The 22,576-nt window shown below is 45.0% G+C and overlaps 1 protein-coding gene across 1 annotated transcript in view; it reads left to right on the forward strand.

The window, feature by feature from the left end:
- Positions 1-22,576, forward strand: part of plxna2 (plexin A2) — a 180,057-nt gene that overhangs the window by 5,087 nt on the left and 152,394 nt on the right. The window contains exon 2 of the mRNA XM_023415627.2: positions 19,955-21,288. Within this exon, the coding sequence (XP_023271395.1) occupies positions 20,089-21,288 (1,200 nt within the window). The 5' untranslated portion in view covers positions 19,955-20,088. The remainder of the gene's footprint in view (positions 1-19,954; positions 21,289-22,576) is intronic.

A 22,576-nucleotide genomic window follows, 5' to 3' on the forward strand; every position in this document is an offset into this window, starting at 1 on the left:
CCCCCCCGCCTCTGTCAGGATGCTTTTTTTTTTTTAAATTTTATTTATTTATTAATTTTTTGCAAAATGCAAGCTCCAGCCAGCCTCATCAGAGGGACAGGGAACGGTTAACAGTCGTCCCTCTGCCAGGCGCAACTGTGGCCAGTTCAGATCCTGCTCTCTCTATTGATGGCAGCAAGTTAGCAATGAACCCCAGTGTGCACTCCGCTGTCCCAAAGGCCTGCCAGCTTGCTGAAACAAAGCCTTTTGTAGGGCCACTAAATCCAACAGATGGAGAAATGGACAGTAAATGAAAGTAGAGGGAAAGGGGAATAAAGGAATTTAGTGGAGCATGTTTGTGGTTAGGCATTTAGGCAACTCCTTTGGGAAGACTAACACCCTCACAATGCAATATTGGCAGAACTTAAACGTTCTCTCGTTGACATGCTGCAAGATCGGCTTTGGGCCCCTGCGTGAGCGGAGGAGGCAGTCTGCTCACGAGGTCTCTCCAGGGCCAGGGCAGCCTTTATTAAGATGTTAATGGAACTGCCTTCATGACACATTTCCATGGGACAGGATCCCTCGCCTCTACCATTCTTTAGTGCCTCAATCCTGCCTGCCACAATCATCAGTCTCTCTCCCTCACACAACAGTCTGTTTAGGCATTCAGCCCCATCTCCACATTCCCCTACCCAAGCGCTCCCGCTCTTTATCTGATCTCCGCTGTCAGAAGCCGTCCTATATTTTACCACGTGTAACAAAATTACGCGATGCCAGCGATAAGGGCAGCAATCCTGGCGCACGGGGACCCGTAGAATAACAAGTCTGGCTGTTTGTTTGTCACTGATCTTCACACTGGTTGGAAGTCAGACTGTCACCCCGGCAAGCCATGAGGACTGTTATTTTATTTATTTTTTTCTCCACCAAACACTGTCAGCTGGTCGCTCGTTTCCAGAACACTACCTGCATTGCTTCCCCCTCAGTCGCCTTAGCCCTGGAGCAGCTCCCCAAGGATGCCCAGTACAGCCAGAGTGGCTTATCAAAGCAACAACTAAAAGGGAAGACTTCGAGCTTTACATACAACTGCCTTGACTTAGTTCATTTTCATGAAAGGCACTGAATGCATTGTCTCTACCATTTTCTCTTTTCACATCCATTTGAATATAAGTCAGTTCAGCCTGGCACCATCAATAATCAATTAGCTGGTGTCATGGGAGGATGTGTCTTTTTGTTTGGTGGAAACTTGACAATAAGTGAGCAACAAAAAGGAGCGGGAGAGAGAGGCAAGAGTGGGAGGGGGCTTGTGTAAGACGCCATGGGGCAGCTGTCAGGAGCAGATGACGGTGTGTGTGTGTGTGTGTGTGTGTGTGAGTGTGTGTGTGTGTATAATTTGTGCTTGGCTGCATATGTGTGTGTCCATTTTAATTTATTTTTGTTTGACTGCGTGGCACATGTGTCTCGTGTGTGTGTGTGTGTGTGTGTGTGTGTGTGTATGGGTGTGTTGAAGATGAGGCACCAGGGTAGGCAGTCAGGGCAACACAATGCTGTGCTGCCCACACTGCCCCCTGGTGATCAGGATGCCTCTGCCTGCCATTGTCGCCATGGTTACTGCAGGAGAAGGGGTGCAGACATCGCTTGTCTAGTCTGCTCATGTGCCATAGGGGAGCCCGGCCAACAGCAGCTTTGTCCCTCTACTACATACACTGTAGCCCAGTTACAACTAGCACCACTTTCAACTCGAAGGGGGGCCCTCTCCTCTGTTTCAAAGCAGTGTGTGTAATTGACTGTTTTGTAGGATTGTAAAATCCAGAAGGTCACTGTATTTACATGAACTCAAGCCTCTCTTTGCTTTCTGTATTGAATTATCTTCCTGTGGGAGTCTAAGGAACGCATCAGTCAGATTCTCTAGTGCTTCAAGGGCTCAGTGACATGTATATACCTGCACCTATGCTCTCTTCATTGTTACTTTTTTGCACTCAGCCATGGCCTTATCTGGGTGGATAGCTCCTCTCAGTGTGAGGCAAGAGCCTCATCCTCAGCCTTCAGCAGAGACGGGAAGAAAAGAAAAAATGGGAAATCAGGCCTCCCAAAATCATTCCTGAGTGAGATGGCAAACAGAAAAGAAAACCCCGTCTGGAAAAGTCCTCCCCCTTCTCCGTCGATCTCGTTCCCTCCTACACACACACACACACACACACACACACACACCCGCTTGATAAACTTTTTCCACTGATGTGGACCAAAGTAAATTGTGCTAAATTGATGATGAAAGACCTTGAAACATCTTCAAAACACAGAATGTGGGCCAATGTCTTTATTTCCCTGCAACATTGATAGAAGCAAAAAGACAAACAGTTACACTGAAAGAGTCGGCTGCTGCTGCCTATATATGTGACTGAAAAACATGCATGCTCGGTCAGGTTGTGACGATACAAGGAAGGCAGGAAGGATCATGGATGCATGATAAAGAAAAAAAATTAAAAAAAGTTGGTCTGAAGCTGCTGCCGCCAGAGTCCTGCAACTCCAGACTCTTTACTTTGGCTCAAGGTGATTTATAGTGTCCAGGCCAGGGGAAATGAATTCTCCCCTGGGATAACTGTTATGTTTATGCATGAATACATGACTCTGATCCACACGCTGAAGCCAGTGGGAGAAAAGGGATGAAAGGTACTTAAAAAGGGAGGCAGCTTGTTATAAAGCCCACACAAAGTCTGTGCCGAGGATGTCTGCTTGCTTTCCTGGCATACTCAGGGCAAAACTGTTAATAACACTTTATGAACGCACTGTAGTTGCCTTTGCTGCTGATTTTGACCTGGGCTTGACCTTTAAGATTATAGCTTTGTGCACTATAAGCATAGGGCTTTGTGGAATGTGTGGGATACTGAGGAACAATGAATCCTGTTTTACCCCCTTGATGCATTTCTGGGAGCCTGTCTTATCAAATGATATCAACAAAATGGCCATTGTGAATCACGTTGTACAAACTAAATGGAGCTACAGCGACTGCGTGCCTGTCGACTGACTGCTATTTGTTCCTGTCGGCCAAATGTTATCAAGATGAATCTATCATAGGGGAAGTTAGATGTTGTTTCATTACTCTTACTTCCTAGTGCCCCTTACTATCAAAGGGAAACACTGCATGTACTCAGTGGGAGCTTGGCCCAGACAGCCACATTATTCTGCCTCCGTCATAACCAATGAAATGTGAACCGTGACAGCAGGGATCTTCATGTAACCTGCAGTAGATGCAAGGAAGATGATTAAATGATATCACGCCATGCAAAAATAAAACGCATAATCAAAAATCACTACATCTTCACACATCAGCTGCAATGTAGGTCAGAAAAGCGTCGTCTCTCCTCTACTGTTTAAGGAGAATGAATCGGGGTATCTAAGGCAGTTATTGTGAGTGTGACAGCCAAGCCTTTTGCAGCAGAGGACTTGAAAAAATCCCTGTGTTGTCCGTGAAGATGCTGATTAAATATGACTGCTCTGTTGCGTTTGCCTGCCTGACAGAGGCAGAGGTAGAAGAAGGGAGAGTGTGGGGAGCGAGGAGAAAGGCAGAGCACCGGGCAGGTTTGTACTTGAAAGCGATGATTGAGCATCCTTTCTTGTCTTAATCTGCAACAGTTAGGGATTTACACCATAGAAGCTAATGGTATTAATCAGCTGATCCACACAGAAGGCGCAATTCAATGGATATCTGACGCGTTACCACTACAACCTCCACACCACTGTTTCCGCATTCATCTTGTGGGGAAAACGAGAAAAGTTGGGAATTAAGATATTTTTCTTTTCTTTTTTTTTCACGTTGCGGAAAGCGTTTCTGAGCTTGTAGGTACAATGTTTACTGTTAAGCACTTTGCACAAGCTTCATTGCCTTTGCTGCTGCAAGCCCTCCCCCACATTTCGGAGAGAACATGTTCAACCTGACAAGGGGTGAATAGGTGAGGTGAATTTGCATTTTATTACAAAGCATGCACAATGTTTCAGGCTATTTTTTTCCCCCCTGAACATAATGTTGAATATAAACAATTTGCCATTGCAGGGTTTCAAGGTCCTTAATGAATGTTTTTTTTATTCACAAATTTCCACATATCACTGTAGAGGAGGGTTTCATTAAAGCAGTTAAGCTCTCATTTTAGTTTTAGTCTTTTCTTTTTGATGAGAACAGTAAATACGCGTCTTCCCTCCTTCCTTTCTTGTGCCTCCTCTCTTCTTTTTCTTCTATTTATTTGGGGAGGTGGAAGAGTGAGAAGCAGTGAGAGTGAGCTGAGTGGAAGGATGCCAGAGGGGACTGGCATGTGGCTCAGATGCCGGGAAATGTCAGCACATTTCTGCATTCACCTGCTTTTTGGGATCTTAGCAGGCGTTCTGCTGCACATCCTCAGACAAACAACAAAAAAAAAAGGAAGGAAGGAAAAAAAAAAGGAAAAGTAGAAAATAGAGTTTTAAAGGACAGAGGTGCTGCTGGGCAACGTGTCACTGTTGAATACGTCCAGACAAGTACATATACTGTAATCATGTTTTTACTCATCTGAGCGCACACACACACACACACACACACACACACACGTACACACACCTCCTCTCACCGCAGTGTAAATCATGGATTCCTCATGTGCAGACATTGACGAGGCTGATAAAGGACACCTTGCCTTTGTTTATTTTGTCAAGGCTACAGTATTCATGGGTTGTGTTGTTCAAAGCATTAGTAGCTTCAATAGCTTCAGGTCTGAAAAGATGAGAATGTAGTGTTTCTGCCTGCCTGTCTCTCTGAAAACATGTACAGTAGCTTCTATGTCAAGGTAAACAACCTCACCTCTGCACACGAGTCTTTGACGCAAAGACATAGAAAATGGAACTGTAGACAGGACAGCCGGACAGATTTTACTGCAGGAGACAATGTTAGATTAACTTATATATTTTATACTTTATAACAGAAGGGAGCTGGTTTCTAATATAGCATTTAAAGGTCCCATATTTTACACATTTTAAGATATCCATAAAATATATTTGCACCAAAAACCCCCTCAATGTAGTTTTTGAGATGTTTTCTGAGTGTTCAAATAAAAATATAACAGATTTCAGGTAAGCACTCAGAGAAACCAAATCCTGCAAGGCTGGATGGTGGGTCTGGGTGGGCGGGGCTTGGGGCATGGCTGAGAGTCCTGGCGGCTCGTTTTAAGGCTCAGTTTCTGAATGTGAGCTGTGTGCATTTCTCTGTGGACTGAGCACTTTGATACTTTCACAGAAATTGATATAGAATCTACACCTGCTTTATAATCAAAAACAGACATGGAAATCTCGCCTCATACAATATGGGACCTTTAAATGAAAGGGAATGCAGAAGAATTAACTGCTGAAAATCTGCACTGTCTAAAGTGCATTAGTGGTTTTGATGTATGACTTCATTTGAGAGGTGTCATCCTCAGGCTTTCTCTGTGCCGCCTGAGAAAGATGTTGCTGTTGATAATTCACCTCGGTGAGATGGCTCGAACCTTGACCATAACTCATCAAGGTCAGGGGTCACACTCGTAGCAGCACTCAGAGGGCTGTGCTGCAACAATGCACTAAAATCTAGCAGTGCCCAGCTTCTGAGGAAGAAACAGGGAGGTGTGTGGGATTTTTACCCGTGACACTGAGTGAGTGAGTCAGACAGGAAGAGAAGAGGAAGCTGGAAGGGAGGGACAGAATAGGAAGGCAGAAATGTTTTTGTAGAGGTCAAGGGCACTGTGTACCAGGCAGAGGTGTACAGCTAAGTGGCACCATTTGCACAGCGGTAGTTAAAGAAAACAAAACAGAGGGCTTGGGAATAGACTGGCTATCCCTGCTTCAGCAATCTCACAGGATGTGCAGTACAGGCTTGCTCTTGGTGCGTGTGCAAGTTTAGTATTCCATACTAATGGGAAAACTCTCTCATTGACTCCGAGTCGGTCCCAGCCAGACTGAAACAGCAGTGATCCAACCACCAAGTGTCCTAATTAGCCCACTTCAGCATGTTAGTTTGCCCCAGCTGCTCCTATTTATGTTACTGATGAAATGCTGAATGGGGTTTTTTCCCCCCTTCGTTACATCGTTCTCGAGGGCAGCAAATAGTCAATTTTTATCGTTTTTCTCTTTCCTGTTATTGCACTTTTTTTTTTTTTTTTTTTTGCGCTGGAGTATGATTATATGTTTTCCCTGCTGATGATGCAGTTTATGGTGAGCAGCAGCAGGGACTGTTTTGTTTGGCTAAAAGGGGCGACTGCCAAAATCCCCTACCCCGTGTTTTGCTCCCATCTCCCTCAAACTGACAAATGACAGAATGTGGCGATAGAAGGAAATACTCCGGCTGCCCGCTGCCGTGTTTATGCTGACTCTCTTGCGGGCATCAATTTCATCATATCCTCTGCCACAGCATACTTAACATCGAGAGGTTTCAGTTACATCTCTCAATTGGATGGAGAGGGGCTGGCTCGCCCGCCGAAGCCTCATTTTACTGCTTCACTAAACCCGTGGCCCAGTATGATCGCTTTTAAAGCAGTCAAGCCACAGCGTCCCTCCCTCAGCCTCATCATCTATGTGTGCGGTCTTAGGAAGGAGTTAATGTGAGGTGAAAACTTCCACACAGAGGAATTCAGATCGCCCGGGTTTGGCATTGGACTTACTGACCAAGCATGGGAATGCTTTCGTTGATTTATTTTCAGTTATTACTCTGTCTGTTCATGTTCTTTATTGCTCTCCTTTTTTTTTTTCGCTCTTGATATTGCTCTTTCCCTCTTTATTGCTCTTTCTTTCACCTCTCTCTCTTTTTGGCTGTCTTTTTGTCTCTCTTGCACTGTGGGATCTGGTCCCAGTCTGCCTCACTTCCTTAACAATGAAACAGATGCTAATTTTAATCATCTTACCAGCAGAGAGATTAGTCTTTGATCAAACTTAATGCTCAGAAAGCAACTGCTGCATTCAGCTTCAGAGGCAGAGAGAGAGAGAGAGAGGGAGAGAGAGGGGCTTGTGCTTGTAAATGTGATCTGGCGACTAAGGCAATGGATAGGATACTACACTGGAGAGCTGTTACACTTAAGCCCTTTATACATGTATTTCTCTTGCCCGACATTTTACATGATGATGCAGTCAAAGCATTTGAAGACTCATAGTCCAGTTTTACACTAGAGCTGGATTTAGACAGTTCCTGCTATGAATGTCTATGTTTTCTTCCCCTCCCAAGACCTACTTATGTGCATGCAAGTGTGTTTGATTACATCAATGACATGCTTTCCACAGATCCAAGCCTCTCCGCTGGGTGACTCTTATCAAGATGTAGTACAAGAACAATTCTGACGGACACTTGTATGAAGCTCAGTGGCCACATATAAAAGTCGCTCTCCAGTGTCTGTGTCTGAAGAATATGGATGGCCTGACTATCTCTGTGTTATATCTACAGCTGAGCAGGGGACAGACTCTGGAGCCTCTGGCCTGTGAAAATGAGTGTGAAGCACTTATTCCCAGGTTCACTGATGTAGTGGACGGGCTGCAGTAGCTCTTCATACAGCTCTGACAGACTCAGAGCGGCTCTGACAGCCAGAAATTGTGTATCGGTGTAAGCATCCTACATGTGCGCCTCACCAGCAGTTGCCTCAGTCACCTCTATCTCATTTCAGGCTGCTTGACTTTCCATGGATCACCAAAAAGGGCAGAACCTGAGCCGGAGTTACTGCAGGTGTAATGACTGCAGGAAAGGAAGAAAGGAAAAGGGGAGATGGGCACAAGTAGAAAAAAAGCACACTTGGGAAGTAATAGTCTGTGGTGTCCAAGGTTTTCTGTATTGCCTTGCTGTTTAAGGCCACAGAATATAATCCCCAGAAGTCCATAGGGCTGTTTCTCTTTTCCCTCCTGTCCCAGTGACTGTGAACATAATGAGTATTAGACCCCCACCCCCTTCTGATCCTCCTGCCGTTCTCTGTGCTTCATCACGGCGGTGGACAATAATGTTCATACAAACGCTGCCTCTATCTCTTGCGTATTATACAGCACAATACTAAACCTTCACCGCTATAGTGAATAACACCATTCGCTGCTATTACTCTGCCAGCCTACTATTTTTCATTTTACACCTTCTAGGTCACTATGACATTTCATCCTTCCACCTCTCACCTCCCCACTGCTCACCCATTTTGCCATAAGCAGGTGGGGAGCTGTTGTGCCACACGTGTAATAAATGTGTTTCACAGTATTTTGTGCATGTCTGTACTCCAGGGCACATGCTGTTATCTTTTTTGCTGTAGCTTTTCTATACATTTTTGCTGAGTTTCAAAGAACATTCTTTCCCCCTTTTATGAAGGAAAAAAAAATGTAGGTCATTTTGAGCATCCTTGCCAAATTCTTTATACTTGCGCAGCGTTGTAATTTAAAAGTACATTACAGTACTTTGGCAAAGTTTATAACAGTGTTCCTAAAACTTCACACTTGTGTTTTGATAGAAAAGTGCATTGCTGTTGTAGTGTGTCTGCTCAGCTCTCAGTACACTAACTTACAGGAAATCAGCCAGGGCTGATTTTCCACCGTATCCCAGCCAGCACTTGCATCCTGTACGGGGTTCACACGGAACAGGCCGGAAGGCATGCATGTGCGCTTCAGCACTGATCCAGCAAGTCACTCACTCAGCCAGCTCGCTCTCTGAGCTCTGTCCTGTCCTGGCATGGCCTGTCAGCAGCTGCCGCACCCCAGAGGACGATCAGGTGGATTTTTATACATCCAGCAAGCGCAAGGCTGAACTAATGCTTACTGCAGCACTCACTACTGTTTTATAATTCATATTCCTTGCTAGTCCTAGTTGGACTTGCATACAAATGGAGTGTAAGCTTTTCTCTGAGCTGTGGTCTATGGCAGCAGTTTTATAACTTTGCTTCCCTCCTTGCTAGACTTAAACAATTCCTAGAATTTTTCATTTGGAATTTTAAACCGGTCTCTGCTATTGTAGGAAGTTGGTCAGGTCAAGCATGATTTCACCCCACATTGCCCTATTGCTTATTAGTTGGTCTTTTAAAGAACAAGAAGCCAATAACTACCCAAATGTGTCACTTTAATCATCAGAAAATGTTTCCAATCTGTACATTTTGCTATTGCTACATAACTAGCATTAGCATTAGTATCTGTTTACTTACCAGTCTAGAAGAAACGTTGCGAGTTCAACATCAAACTTCATTCCATTACTCACTGAAAGCTGTCTCCAGCGGTTGAAAGCAACACCAGTGTTTTCTCTTGTATCTATCACATCTTTTCTTCTACTGAAGTTAGCATGCTAACCAGCTATAGCCCCGGCCCTGTCTTGTTACATTCTGATAGCAACTCACTGTAGCCTCCAATCTGCCCTGAAGACGTAGCGTTTGCATGGTTGTAAACACCACAACAATGGCAGAAGCCATTATCAAGCGACAATCAGCTCCGGTGAAGAAACCACATTCGGTCACAGAGAAAACTTACAAATAGCCCCTTTACAAGTCACAGTTTGCCAGTGGAATATAATTTGTAGGCTGCTTACACTTTTGCTACAATTGTGGCACATACTATTCAGCCCCTTTCTACCTGTTCAAATGTCTATGAAGTCTGGTGTATACACAAAGACAGAGAAATACTATTGTTGTGTTTAGTGGTGGGTTGTCCACAGTCTTCACAGAAAACATTGCATTCTGCTTGCTAGGCGTGTAGCCCTCTGTGTGAGTAAGCACCCAATTTCCCCGCCACATGCTGTTATTGCCTCTCATCCAAAGGGAGATTGGGCTAAGTAACTAGCCGCAGACTTGATTCTGTGGTGTTTTATCACCTCTGATGAAATTAGAGTGGCCTCCACCAGGCTGAGGTAGACAGAGACAGAGAAACAGCCTGAGAGAGAGGCTCAACCATTTGCGACGTGTGTGATAATGCATCTGTTATACGTGCCTCAGAGGAAAGAGCCTGAAAGTAAGCCTTAGTGGTCCCCAGACAGTGGTGTGTATTTGAGAGGCAGAAACCACTATGATCTGGGTGATGGCAGGTCCCGAGCAAAATGATCGAAGGTTTCCTTCCTTCTGTAAGAGTTTACATAACAAACAATGTAACTGCCACATTATCTGAAATTTACTGTGTTAGGTTATTGTAGAAATGTCAAGATTATTTACCAGATTATATGAGTGAGATGATTACACTGTTTGATCATCATTTAATTTGCTTAAGGTCTTTCCAGAGTTGTTATCATTGCTACTGTGAACACACGCCAACATCATAAACAGTCTGTTCTTTCTTCACTTTTCAGCATGAAGCCTTTTCTGTGCTGTTATTTCACAGAAGCTGTCTGGCTTTGGTCAGATTCTGATGTTTGGCCCTTTTTTTTTTCTTTTTTTTTTTTTTACCCTTAATCTAGTTTAGTGAGAAGACAGCGCAACAGACAATTGTGAGGACAAGGCATGATGTTTATACTGTTGCACTCAGTCTGGAGGGAAGAGGAACAGGTCATTGGGGTTAGGCGCTTAAACTCCTCACAAGTTCTTCCACTGCAATAAATCACAGTCATGAGTGTGAGATAAACTCCCTGTGTGTGTGTGTGTGTGTGTGTGTGTGTGTGTGTGTGTGTGTGTGTGTGTGTGTATGTGTGTGTGTGCGTATCTGGAGCTTCTGCTGACCCTGAGCAGACTCAGAGTGTGTGTGGAGTGGAGTACGACTTGCACTGGATCTTGCACTGGAAGAACCAAGTCATAGACGGTGACAGCCATATTTTCAATCCTCCTACGTGACAGCGGGAAACATTTCACATCTGTTTGTTTGTACAGTCTGTGCTGTTTGTCAAAATGTCAGTGAAGGAGCGTGGCTGGCTGTAAACATCATTAACCCAGTGGTGAGAGTCCCAGAGAAAACTGTCCTGGATGAGCATGAGGAATTATATTGGCCACATGCACACTGACACAGCCGGAGAGAGAGAGAGACACACACACACACACATACATACACACACTCCAACTGCAGCTGTAGACATCATCAGTCAATCACATGACAGCTGAGATGAGCAAATGACAAATGTCTCCTGCTTTATCAGTGTACTGAAAAATGGCAGCCTGAAAAAGGATGTTTTATACGTGTCTTTTCTTTTCTTAGTGTGTAGTTGTGTAGTTTTTTTCTATACACTATGCTGCCGGCTTACTGGCCCAGGACTCAAAGCAGTGGGGGAATAGCAATCACACATACTGTCATGATAATTGCATTGACGGATAATTGATTTTAGCATTGATAGAGCTATAAGCTGGCGCAGCAGCGAGCACTCACGGTCACATGTCTATATTACATCATAGGTCCTATTCTCACCGCTCAGAGTTACATCACAGACCTGGTCCGTGGGAATTGCGCTGTCTGTCACCACACTCGAAACAATACGGCACATACTACCTCCCCTGTCTTGACGTATCCCCTTTAATCCACGTAGCAATTCATGGTGATCTTTTTACAGTGTGTTTGATGGAGAAGCGCAGGAGAAGAGTGTGTTGCCTGCTGTGTTTCCAGTGCCTGGGTGTTAGCCAACCCAGCGTAGCCTCATCCTCTCTCAGCCAGCATGTGATTACAGAGGCTATATCATACACTCCTTAGATGAAACAGTAGCAGTAGAAATTGAAAGGATTACTTTGACTGACAGGATTCCCATCACCCCCACCCCAACTCCCTCCAACCCCCCACAAGAAAACGCTTGTATAACCATTCTGGATTTTGGCTGGTGGCTACTGAGAGAAATAACATGTCTCACTGTCTAATGAGTAGATATAGTATACGTTTAGACCAAAATAATAGCACCCTCTTTTTTTCATCTCCTTTTCTGGACATGTCTCTGCTTCTCCTCATTCCCCTTCATATTTGACACCCCCCACCACCACCACCATCTCTCTCGAGTGTGCCAGCCAGCCTTGTGTAAATTTGCTCCAGATAATAGTGGACGAACCGTGCCAGCTTCTGGAGTTGTGGCTGCCGCTGCGGTTGTAACGGCTTGTTACCCAGCTGGAGTAATGACTGTGTGGCTCTTTTGTCTTCCTTCCTTCCTTCCTTTCTTCTTTCCTTCCTTCCTTCCTTCCTTCCTTCCTTCCTTCCTTCCTCCCTCCCTCTTTCTGTCAAACTGGGGGCACTGTTTTCGTCCTTCTCACTCCCTTTCACAGGCCATCACTCACCGTTTCTGTCACCTTATCTCAATCCCTCTCTTGCTGTATTTTATTGCTCGCCTCACCCTTTTCCTGTTTTCTCCCCGTCCTTCTCCCCTCTCTCAATCCCTCCCAACAGTAGATGCTTTGGCCACTGAGCCATGCTCCCAGTACCGCTCTGATCCCGATGAGAAAAAAGATGAAGCAGGGAGTGTGGAGGGGGGGAGTAAATGAATGCTTCAGTGATATGTGGCTACTGAAATGGAAGCCAGTTTTAATGTGATCTTCATTCGTCTGCCTCCGTGAACCTGAAATGTTTCACACACACATACTCTCTATGGAACAAGTGCTTAATCTCACACATTTCAGATCACTTTCAGGGCTGTTTGGTGGTGCTTAACTGCGGATTTGCCGTGATTATTTGACAGAAGGTTCGGTCCACTGGTGCCTCATTTTGATTGGGTAACTACACACCAAAGGTCAGAGTCCAGGCTTTGTTTAGCAGAGTGCAGCTGCAGGCAGATAACACCTCTGCAGGGAGAGTCTGTTGATAAAGAAGGCAAATACACAACAAAGGCCAGTACAAACAGACACACATGTTAATGCTGGTGCTCGCATGCACGCTCGCATGCACACACACAGGTCGTGCTGTGGCTTACCCTTGTTTCGGTTAATGTCATCGGTATCTTCTTGGCTCACCATAGCTAGTCCTCTCTCATTATGTTCAACTCTGCAGCACATTAATGACCTAGAGTTTACGTAATCTGATTGCAACAAGGCCAGACGAACTGAGCCGTTCATTCATTTTCATTCCAGTCCACACAGGACGCACAATTGCCTGCTCACTCAGACCAGTGCCCCTCTAGCTGTCCTTTGCACCTGCTACCTGGTGCACCAGCCAAGTTCTTCAGCTCGCCAAGTCCATTTGTCTGCTTCAACAACTCTTAAATGTGCCATAAGACTTGGCCAGTGAGGGGCAACCTCAGGTGTGAGAAATGTAATGTATCTTTTTGAAGTTAAGTTCACAATTAACGGCCCCCTCCAATGAATATTTTTAACCTTGTTAACAAGTCCATACATACAAGACATACCTTGAGCGAAATTTACGCCATGAAGGTGTATTTCCACCTTGGAACTGCTGTGACTGTCCAAGGAAAGTCTCATAAAAATGGATTCAGACAGCCAGGGTTTCATACGTCTTATAGTTAAGGAACCAATCCCCTCAACTTGCAGAGATAGGGGGGCGGGCAAAATAAACGCAAAACCTTGTCAGTACAGAGAGCATTTTTGCATTATCAAAGCAGCAGAGTTTGCATTAGCACAGCCACTAACACCGTGTCAGCCACTGCCAGTTACAAGCTAACAAACATCATAAACAAATAACTACGCTAAATATTCTGATACGTCTGCTAGTCACCGATTTTGGTGCACAACAAACTCCTCAACAAACTCCTGAGTCTGTGGCTGAGTCTCTCCAATGTTTCCTCCTCTAACCATCTTGATGCGCACTGTTCTTTCACCTGTCAACCCAGCAGAAGCAGCAGTGGTGGGCGGGGCAAAAGACCTGATGCAGAATTTCTCAAAGAGGAAGCAAGAGTCGATTTGCTTTCAGCCCCAGTTTTCAGTTTTTTTTCACTTTTTATGTGGGAAAACTGTGTTAAACAGCTCAAACAAGTCTGAAGAGAAACTTTAAAATTAGCAGCTTTACTGGAATGCTTGAAATTTATCATTTAATTTAGCAGATCAGTTGAATTAATTTTCTTTGCACATTTCCTTCATTACTCACCCCTCGATATACGTATGAGAAGACTTAATATTATGCTCACTTTACAGTGTCATGCAGTCCAATAAAATCACAGCCTCGAAATTCACCATGTTTCTCTAGCTATTTCCACACATCATCAACACTTCTCTTACATAATCCTGAACAATAATTTGAATTACAATTTAAAATTCTTTTGGAATGCAGGATAAAGGACAGATTTGTATAGCCATGTGTCTGTATATCTCATGTTTTTAATAATTCATATAGACATAATTCATTGTCAGATTCACCAGCCGCTGAAACGCACCACACCACAAGTACTTTACCTTTTATGCTACACAACTGCATCCCTCCACATACGGCTTTCATTACACCTCGATTGACTTTCAAAGTGACAGGATCGTGCAGCATCGGCAACATACTTCAGGAATAGTTACGACCCTCCGATTTGATAAAAATGTATATGTTGTCAATCAAAGAGTCGGATTCAGTCCCAGTCTGTGTGTGAGCCGAGGTGAGCTATCTTATTCTGTGGCCTCCAGTGACATCCCGCAGTGTTTGTTTTCTTCGCCCACTGAGGATTCCCTCTCCTCTCACTGAGGCCCTTTACAATTTAGATTTATGGAAATGCCTCCTAATAGAAAGCTGCTTTCACGGGATGACAGACAGCTATGATGAGGCATGCACCACATAGCTGCGTGTAGTGGGACTGCCTGAGAAGATCAAGCTTCAGGATTCAACCTCCAATTTAGTGGGAAAAGTACACGGAGGCTGTTGGTTGTGTCAGCGGAAACGAAGATTGAGAAGAAAAGGGAAAAAAAAAAGAAATCAGGATGGATGTGTGTCTGTGAGCCCCTGTCTATACGTGGTCATGCCTTTGATTGAAGGTGCGGATGTGTGCCTGTCTGAGCTTGTACAAGAGCATGAGGGTGAATGTCTGTGCATCTGCGGGTTTGGAGGAGGCGGGTGGCTTTGGGAGGGGAAACAAGAAATCATCAGAATAACAATGACATTGTAATCTCTCTCAGTGGATGTCACAGGTTGCAGACGTAATGCCTCCTCGTGTTTTCGCTCAAACAGAGTTTGAAGTGAAGCGGAAGTGAGGGAGGGGGCGGGGGCTCAGCAGAGACGGGGTCAAAGGAAAGATTAGATACACATACCTTTGTTTGCGTTCAGGGATAAGCAGCTACTGGGGGGTGGGGGGTGTTTTAATCATCTTTTACATGCATTCATCGGAGTAATAACTTTGAGAGGCTCAGGTGGAATGAAGTACTTTGACTTGCTTTCATAGTGGAAAGCAATTGAAGGCCTCGCTACGGGCCTCTAAACTCGGATGGTCATGAGCAAGTGCACTGATATCGGCCACTAACAAAAATGGTGCTGTTCAACAGCGGTTGCAAAGTGCTCCGCCAGAGTGCCCTTAGAGCGCGTGCTTAATCGTGGACAAGTGCACATTAATTTACTATGTGCCACTAAATTACAGCTCTTTCAATCATCGCTCAGAGCCTGGCACACATCACATGCAAAAATAAACAAAAATATTAAATTGCACATTGGTGGCTTTCAATTAGTGTGTTGTGAGGACGTCTTTGTGACACTAATGTCGCTATATCCTCTATGGAATTTTGAATTCTGTCACAGGAGGAAATGGTAGGCATAATGAGCTACCACCCAACAGCACGGCACAGCACAGGAAACCAGGCTAGAGCGACTGATAGCAGTTACTTGAGGGTGTTATCCCTCTACTTTACTACTGTGTCATTTCCTTGTGGTGGCTGGAAAGGAAGGATAGATGGATGGATGGATGGATGCGGAATAGATGCGCTGAGTTTTCTTGGAAACTGACTGATAGAGTTGGCACCGGAGCAGACAGATCCATTTTGTATTGAGACAAAAGAATGTATAAATATAACTCAACAGCTCAAGATGCTACTGCGTCCTCTCATTATCTCCACTCTTGATGGCTGCAAAGAGAGAAAGACTAATGGACTAACCTCTGCTGCTCATCGCTTTTATTATTGCCGCATATAGAGGATGATCTCCCTTTAGGGAAGATTAAACTTTCTATTTTTTACTGTGCAAGTGGCCACATCAGCCACTCACCACGCAACGAGCAGCATCTTACAACATTTTAAACCTATTACTTTACTCAGCTAGCTGTTTTGTTGATTTTTGTTCCAAGTTGTCTCTTTGATTTGCACCGTATCACTTTTACTTAAGCATTACGATTTCATGCTTTACATTAATCATTCAGGGAATAACACATTAATCCAGGGCATGAAATTATGATCTCCCATTTCCCTTTCCTATCTGACAACAATGGATTTAACAGCGTAAATGGATTTTTCGTTTATGTTCTTTATCTTCTGAAATACAATTGCTATAAATACGAATTCAGGAGATCAAGCACATTTGGCTGCACTGTTAAGAAGCTTAGTATGTGTGGACAAAAAGGAAAAAAAAAAAAAATAGAAAAAAAAATTCAAAAGGCACAAAAACAAAAAAACCTGCTGCCTATTCCGGGGGTGACAGAGGTTTAGAGCTCCTCCCACTCCAGAGGCCACTTCCTAAAGCCTGCGCCTCACTTTGCTGGCTGCTGCGCTGCCCTCAGGCGGTCATGTCCACAAGCCACACTGATGGTTGTGCATAGCTTATCATTTCACTTTTCCTCATGTCTGCTGCTCGTGCTGCACATTTAGTATCTTTTCGTGATATAATCAGCACAATGCCCCCCGCCCCCCTTCGACCACGGTTGGCATGTGCCTTGCCCAGTGGCTGAGGGGGAAGAGGAAACCACCAGCATTTCAGCAAAGGGACCAACAAGCAGCAGACAGGCAGCCAGTGGGAACAGTTTGTTTAACAAGCGCTCAGAAGCAGCCGGGGCTGAGTGTGCCAAATGTGGTGTTTTGTGCGCCTGACTATTCATTATGAATGGGAAGTTTTGCGAAAACTGTCTTTTCTCTAAGCCATGATCACAGCTTGCGTGTGTGCTGGAATGTGAGTGCTTTTCTGTCTCTCTTAACTTGATGCTCTTCTCTGTTTGCCTTCCATGTCTGGCAAAGAGATTGTCAGATGAGTGTTAGAATGGAGATCTACTGACAATGACCGTGATGTTGTGAGTTTTTTTTTCTTTTTTTTTTCCATATTCTTATATGATGCAATACACAGAAGCAGCTGACAGTTTGTCATCATGCCAGTCCATCTCCTCTGCCTCAGTGCAACCACCAGCGTTGGGATGCGTCAGCAAACTGAACTTACTTCAGAACCAGGAATTGACTTGTTGTGTTTCGGTGTTGTTACAGAGACAGACAGGCATCTGCTCACCGTGTGTTGAAAATATAGCTGATATTGCAGTTGTTGTTAGAGCCACAGCATCAATGGCAAAAAAATAGTTCTCACACATCAGGAGCGACATTCTCAAAGCTGCTGACTTTATATTTGTAATTAGAAGCTGAACACATCGCCTTCGTTCTACCTCACCCGTAATTCTATTCCCTGCCAACACAGTCATGCTCTCCTCTTTTTCTAGGTCAGTAGGTAACTATGTTTAAGTATGAATCATTCCTGGTTGCATTTATATGTTAATTTCCATCTTGGTAATTCCGACCCCTCATAAACAAAAAGAAAGGCATGGCTTTGAACTGAAGAGCACGAGGGGTGACCCGGTGTTGTTCTTCTTCTTTTCAAGTCTACTCAGCTGCATAGTACAGAGAAGTCTCTGTCAAGTGCAACAAAGAGGTGGTCATGCAATCAACTTAAACAAAGACTTTATTCCCTCTGTTACTAAAGGCAATATGAATGGATAACCTTTGTGGAGCCTTTTATTTACAGCGTTCAGTCACTCTCTTTCTCTGCCTCTGCAGCTGTTGCCTCAGTATGAGGGAGTGATGCATATATTTCTTCCTGACGACTGGCAAAGAAGAGAGAAAATAATAAGGAGAGGAATAAAAGATGGATGGGTGTAAATGTTGTATACACATATACGATTAAGGGGTGGGGGGGGTGTGCAGCGAAAGCTCTAAAGGCCAAAAGGCTGCGGGGCCTGAGCAAAAAAGCTGGCTCAGCAGGAGGCTGATTATACCACCAAAGGGATCCACTTTGCACATCTAGCAAATACAAACTCAAACAAAGGAGCAGGGCAGCTCGCAGGCAGCTGAAAGTGAGGGTGGGGGTCTGGCTCTGGTGGCTTTTTTTTTTTTTTCTCCAAAACCAATGGCACTTTTATGACCATGCTAATAAACTGCTCCTGGGACAGAGCGCCTCCCACACCTCCGCCTGCACACACGCCAACAACAGCTTGACTGGGCCTTAAGACCTGTGTTTATGGACACATGGATCAATACGCTCCCTAAGAGATGTGTATAAGAGACAGGCACGGTTCAGAGGGGATCCCAGATCGGCTCGGCAAATCAAACTAACCTCGGCTGTAGTAGCCCGGATGTGCCGTATCTCTCCATGTAATGCCTCCTTTTTCAATCTTCCGTTGCAAGTGCTTGTTAATTCAAGGCGCAGCCGCTGATTATTCCAGCCCCATCTTTCACCCCTTGATTCTCTGTGCCCTCACTGCTGGAAATGTAAATCTGGAGCGTGACAAACGATGTAGGGCCGTCTCTGACACGTTCAAGCCCCTGGCGTCCCCATGTCGCTCCCCAGCTTACCTCCTCCAGCTCCACAGTAATTACCCTTGTTGGATCGCTACGCCTAATCATACTTGATTTTGGGATGCACTGCCATTGTCTCCACTTGTTAGCCCCTCACGCTGCTTGGTTCTGATAGAGTACACTGATAATACTGGGGAAATGAGGCACACACACACAACACACACAACACACACACACAAACACACACTCATACTGTATATTCTGTTGGCTGGTGTTTCTATGAGGAAGCTGTGTAGGGATCCAACACGGGAGCTGATTCATTTAAAGATGACTGTTGTGCCGCCAGTGATTAATCCCTCCACGATTTGATCATGTCAGCAGGAGATGAATAGAATGAAATGATAAAGAAAAAAACAACAACAATGTTTCGAAAGGAATAATTAATAGATTCAGATTGTGTAAAACAGGCCCCTTAAAGAGCAGGGAGCGAGGGGAGGGGTGTGTGGAAGGGGCTCCCAATTTGTTCTCACTTTGTTCCAGTAATAAGATCCAGGCCTTCCTTTCCAATGGACGAGATAATTAACTCCTGGGGACAGACTGCACAGAGCTCCGTCTCTTGGTTTATGGCGAGAGAGAGATCTCCACAGCCCAGGCTGAGCGTGGTTGAATAAATTGCAGACTGTGCTTGATGTATGTTTTAACAGATAGATATGGAAAAGGGATAACTGATAGGGCTGTTGGTTGATGGCTTGTAGTCAGAGTGAAAGATGGGAGGGATGGAGGGAGGGGTGAATGTAGAAATGAAATGAGAAGGCGGATATTTTAAAGGGGAAAGAGAATATAGGAATTTCAGCTATGCACAGTAGTCGTGTATCTGTCATATCTTGTTGAATTTTTGTTGATTTCATCAGAAGTCAGATTTTATGGTTATTCCTCTCATAATGTTTTTGAAGCTTTTTTTTTTTTTCAATACCTGAACATGCAACAAGCAAAATTAAATCCTTAGTTAATGTCATTATAACATGCAAATATCAATTAGATATGTTGTTAATAAAATTTCGAGTCGCAAGAATTCAAAAATTGCAGTCGACTTTAAACGCCACGAGTCACTGCGCAGTGTCCGGGGTCAGGTCTGTGGTCAATGTGAGCGTTGGATGTTCTTATTCTTAGAAACCACTTGCTCAATGTGTGGTAGTATGAGTCAGACTAATTTCCATTGCTGTAACCTGCCTCTCTTTCCTGCTCCGTCTAGCAGCTTCTTAGGAATGTGCACCATTATGGTTTCCGCCAATTGTCTCCTTTAAACCTCCGCTCCCTTTCTCCACAGCTCATTGCCTTCACTGAAGTTACCCTTTGACCTTTTTTTTATCTAATGAAGAACCTTTTCCATTTGGTCACAAGTGTTTCCTTTATTGGAAATGTGAGTCATACTTTGATATCTAACGTGTTTTCTCTGCCTCCCTTGTTTTCTTTTCCAGAAACATGTGAAGACCCTTCGAAAGCTTTGACCTGCAAGTTAGCCTTCAACAACAAAAAGGCGAAGGTGTCTTCCGTTCATCTCCCCGTCCAGTCTCTCTGCTTCCTCTGCGCTTTCCTTGCAGGCCCGTTAAACATGGAGGGCCGGCGGGCTGCACGCAGGACTTTATCGCCTGACCATAAAGTAGAAGCTGTAGCTACCCTGCTAGGCTTCTGGCTCTTAGTGTTCCCTCGCTTGTGCAGTGGGCAGACGTTCACTAGTTTCCACCCTGAGCGCCGGGATTGGGTCTTCAACCACCTGACGGTTCACCAAACCACAGGGGCATTGTATATTGGAGCGGTCAACCGTGTGTACAAGCTGTCAGGCAACCTGACCCTCCTTGTTTCCCATGATACAGGCCCAGAGGATGACAACAAGGCCTGCTACCCTCCTCTCATTGTCCAGCCCTGCTCTGAGCCCCTCGTCTCCACCAACAATGTCAACAAGCTTCTCCTCATTGATTATTCCCAAAATCGGTTGCTGGCCTGTGGCAGCCTCTACCAGGGCGTCTGCAAACTCCTCAGATTGGATGACCTCTTTATCTTAGTGGAGCCCTCCCATAAGAAAGAGCACTACCTCTCCAGTGTCAACCAGACTGGGACCATGTATGGGGTCATTGTGCCTTCACAGGGCCAGGATGGCACCCTGTTCATCGGTACAGCAGTCGATGGGAAGCAGGACTACTTCCCTACCATCTCCAGTCGAAAGCTGCCCCGTGACCCAGAATCCTCTGCTATGCTCGACTATGAACTGCACACTGACTTTGTGTCTTCCCTCATCAAGATACCATCAGACACACTGGCACTGGTCTCCCACTTTGACATCTACTACGTTTACGGCTTTGCCAGCGGCAGCTTCGTTTACTTCCTGACCGTCCAGCCCGAGACGCCGGAGAACAGCATGTCATCGAGCGGATCCACCAGCGACCTCTTCTACACCTCCCGCATCGTCCGCCTGTGCAAAGACGACCGCAAGTTCCACTCCTACGTCTCCCTCCCGATCGGCTGTGTGAAAAATGGCGTCGAGTACCGGCTACTGCAGGCCGCCTACCTGGGCAAGCCGGGCCGCGTTCTCGCCGCCTCGCTCAACATCAGCGCCCAAGACGATGTGCTCTTCACCATCTTCTCTAAGGGCCAGAAGCAGTTCCATCGCCCACCGGATGACTCAGCGCTCTGCGTCTTCACCATCCGAGACATCAATGCACGAATCAAGGAGCGCCTGCAGTCTTGCTACCAGGGAGAAGGAAACCTGGAGCTCAACTGGCTGCTTGGGAAGGATGTGCAGTGCACCAAAGCGGTGAGTTACAGTGATTAAAAACATACACACGCCTACAGTATGCTCTTCTAACTCATTTTCCGGTATTGGAATGATTATGAAAGAAATATGCCTTTTCCACTTGCTGACAGTGTGGTGACATTTCCCCTAATGCACTCATATTAATCATCAACGATCCGAAGCTGCTCTCATTGGGGGCTGTGCATCACTATTTGCGCATATTAGTAGATATTTTAAGTTGAAGCCGGATCTCACTGATATGAAGTAAAGAGAGACTATTTCTATTCTCCCTCGGTTCTAATCAGCCCTCAGCCGATGACTGTAAATTTCAACAGTCAGCATTCTACAGTGGTCCAACAGCATCCACGTCTTGTTTCCTTTCCCTGAATAAGTAAACACTATGGGATTGACCAAAGCTTCTCAATGAGCCTAGAAACCGCAGTGTTCAAAGTTTTAGGGCGTGTGCTGTAATGAAAATAAACACAGCAGTCATCAGGAAATGCTTTTGACTGCTTCGCGTCTCTGTTGCTAAATGATTCTCACACTACATGTAACTATGTCAATGAGTGTATGTCAATGAGACGTGTTCATAAGGTTTTCCTCTCGTCTGTTTTTGGGTGATCATCAAAGGGATCATATTCTCCTTGAGCACAACATAAATAAACATAGTTTCCCCTTTTAGAACAAGGAGAAGCAGTTTTGGGGTGGGGACGGCTGGGAGGGGTGAGGGGGTCTATTCCTCCTGAATCCCCAATTATCCCATAATCCAAGGCCATGTATCAGCTACATGTTGTCATGTAGAATTAAGTTTCTTGATTTTCCCTCATTCCCAGGAGGCTTCAGTCCTCGGTGCTTTCATTCAGTAATTGCTGTTAGGAATTTAAAAATATTAAGAATTAATGACGTGCTAAGTGTATGACAAGTGGTTTCAGTGTATGTGTGTGTTTGTGTGTGTGTATGTGTGTGTGTGTGTGTGTGTGTGTGTGTGTGCGCGCATGTATGCAGGAAAGGCTTGTCTCGTGTGTGTGTGTGTATATGTGTGTGTGTGTGTGTGTGTGTGTGTGTGCGTGTGTGTGTGTGTGTGTGTGTGTGTGTGTGTGTGTGTGTGTGTGTGTGTGTGTGTGTGTGTGTGTGTGCGCGCATGTATGCAGGAAAGGCTTGTCTCGTGTGTGTGTGTGTATATGTGTGTGTGTGTGTGTGTGTGTGTGTGTGTGTGTGTGTGTGAGGGAGCATAGGTCTTTAATGATATCCCTATCCTCACAACAGTGACAGCCACTGATCAGCTTCCTTTGTTGCTAATCCCCCCCAC

This window comes from Seriola lalandi, unplaced genomic scaffold, assembly GCF_002814215.2.
Source record: "Seriola lalandi dorsalis isolate HSWRI2012SDOR001 ecotype SW California unplaced genomic scaffold, Sedor1 jcf7180002054554, whole genome shotgun sequence".
NCBI lineage: Eukaryota > Metazoa > Chordata > Actinopteri > Carangiformes > Carangidae > Seriola > Seriola lalandi.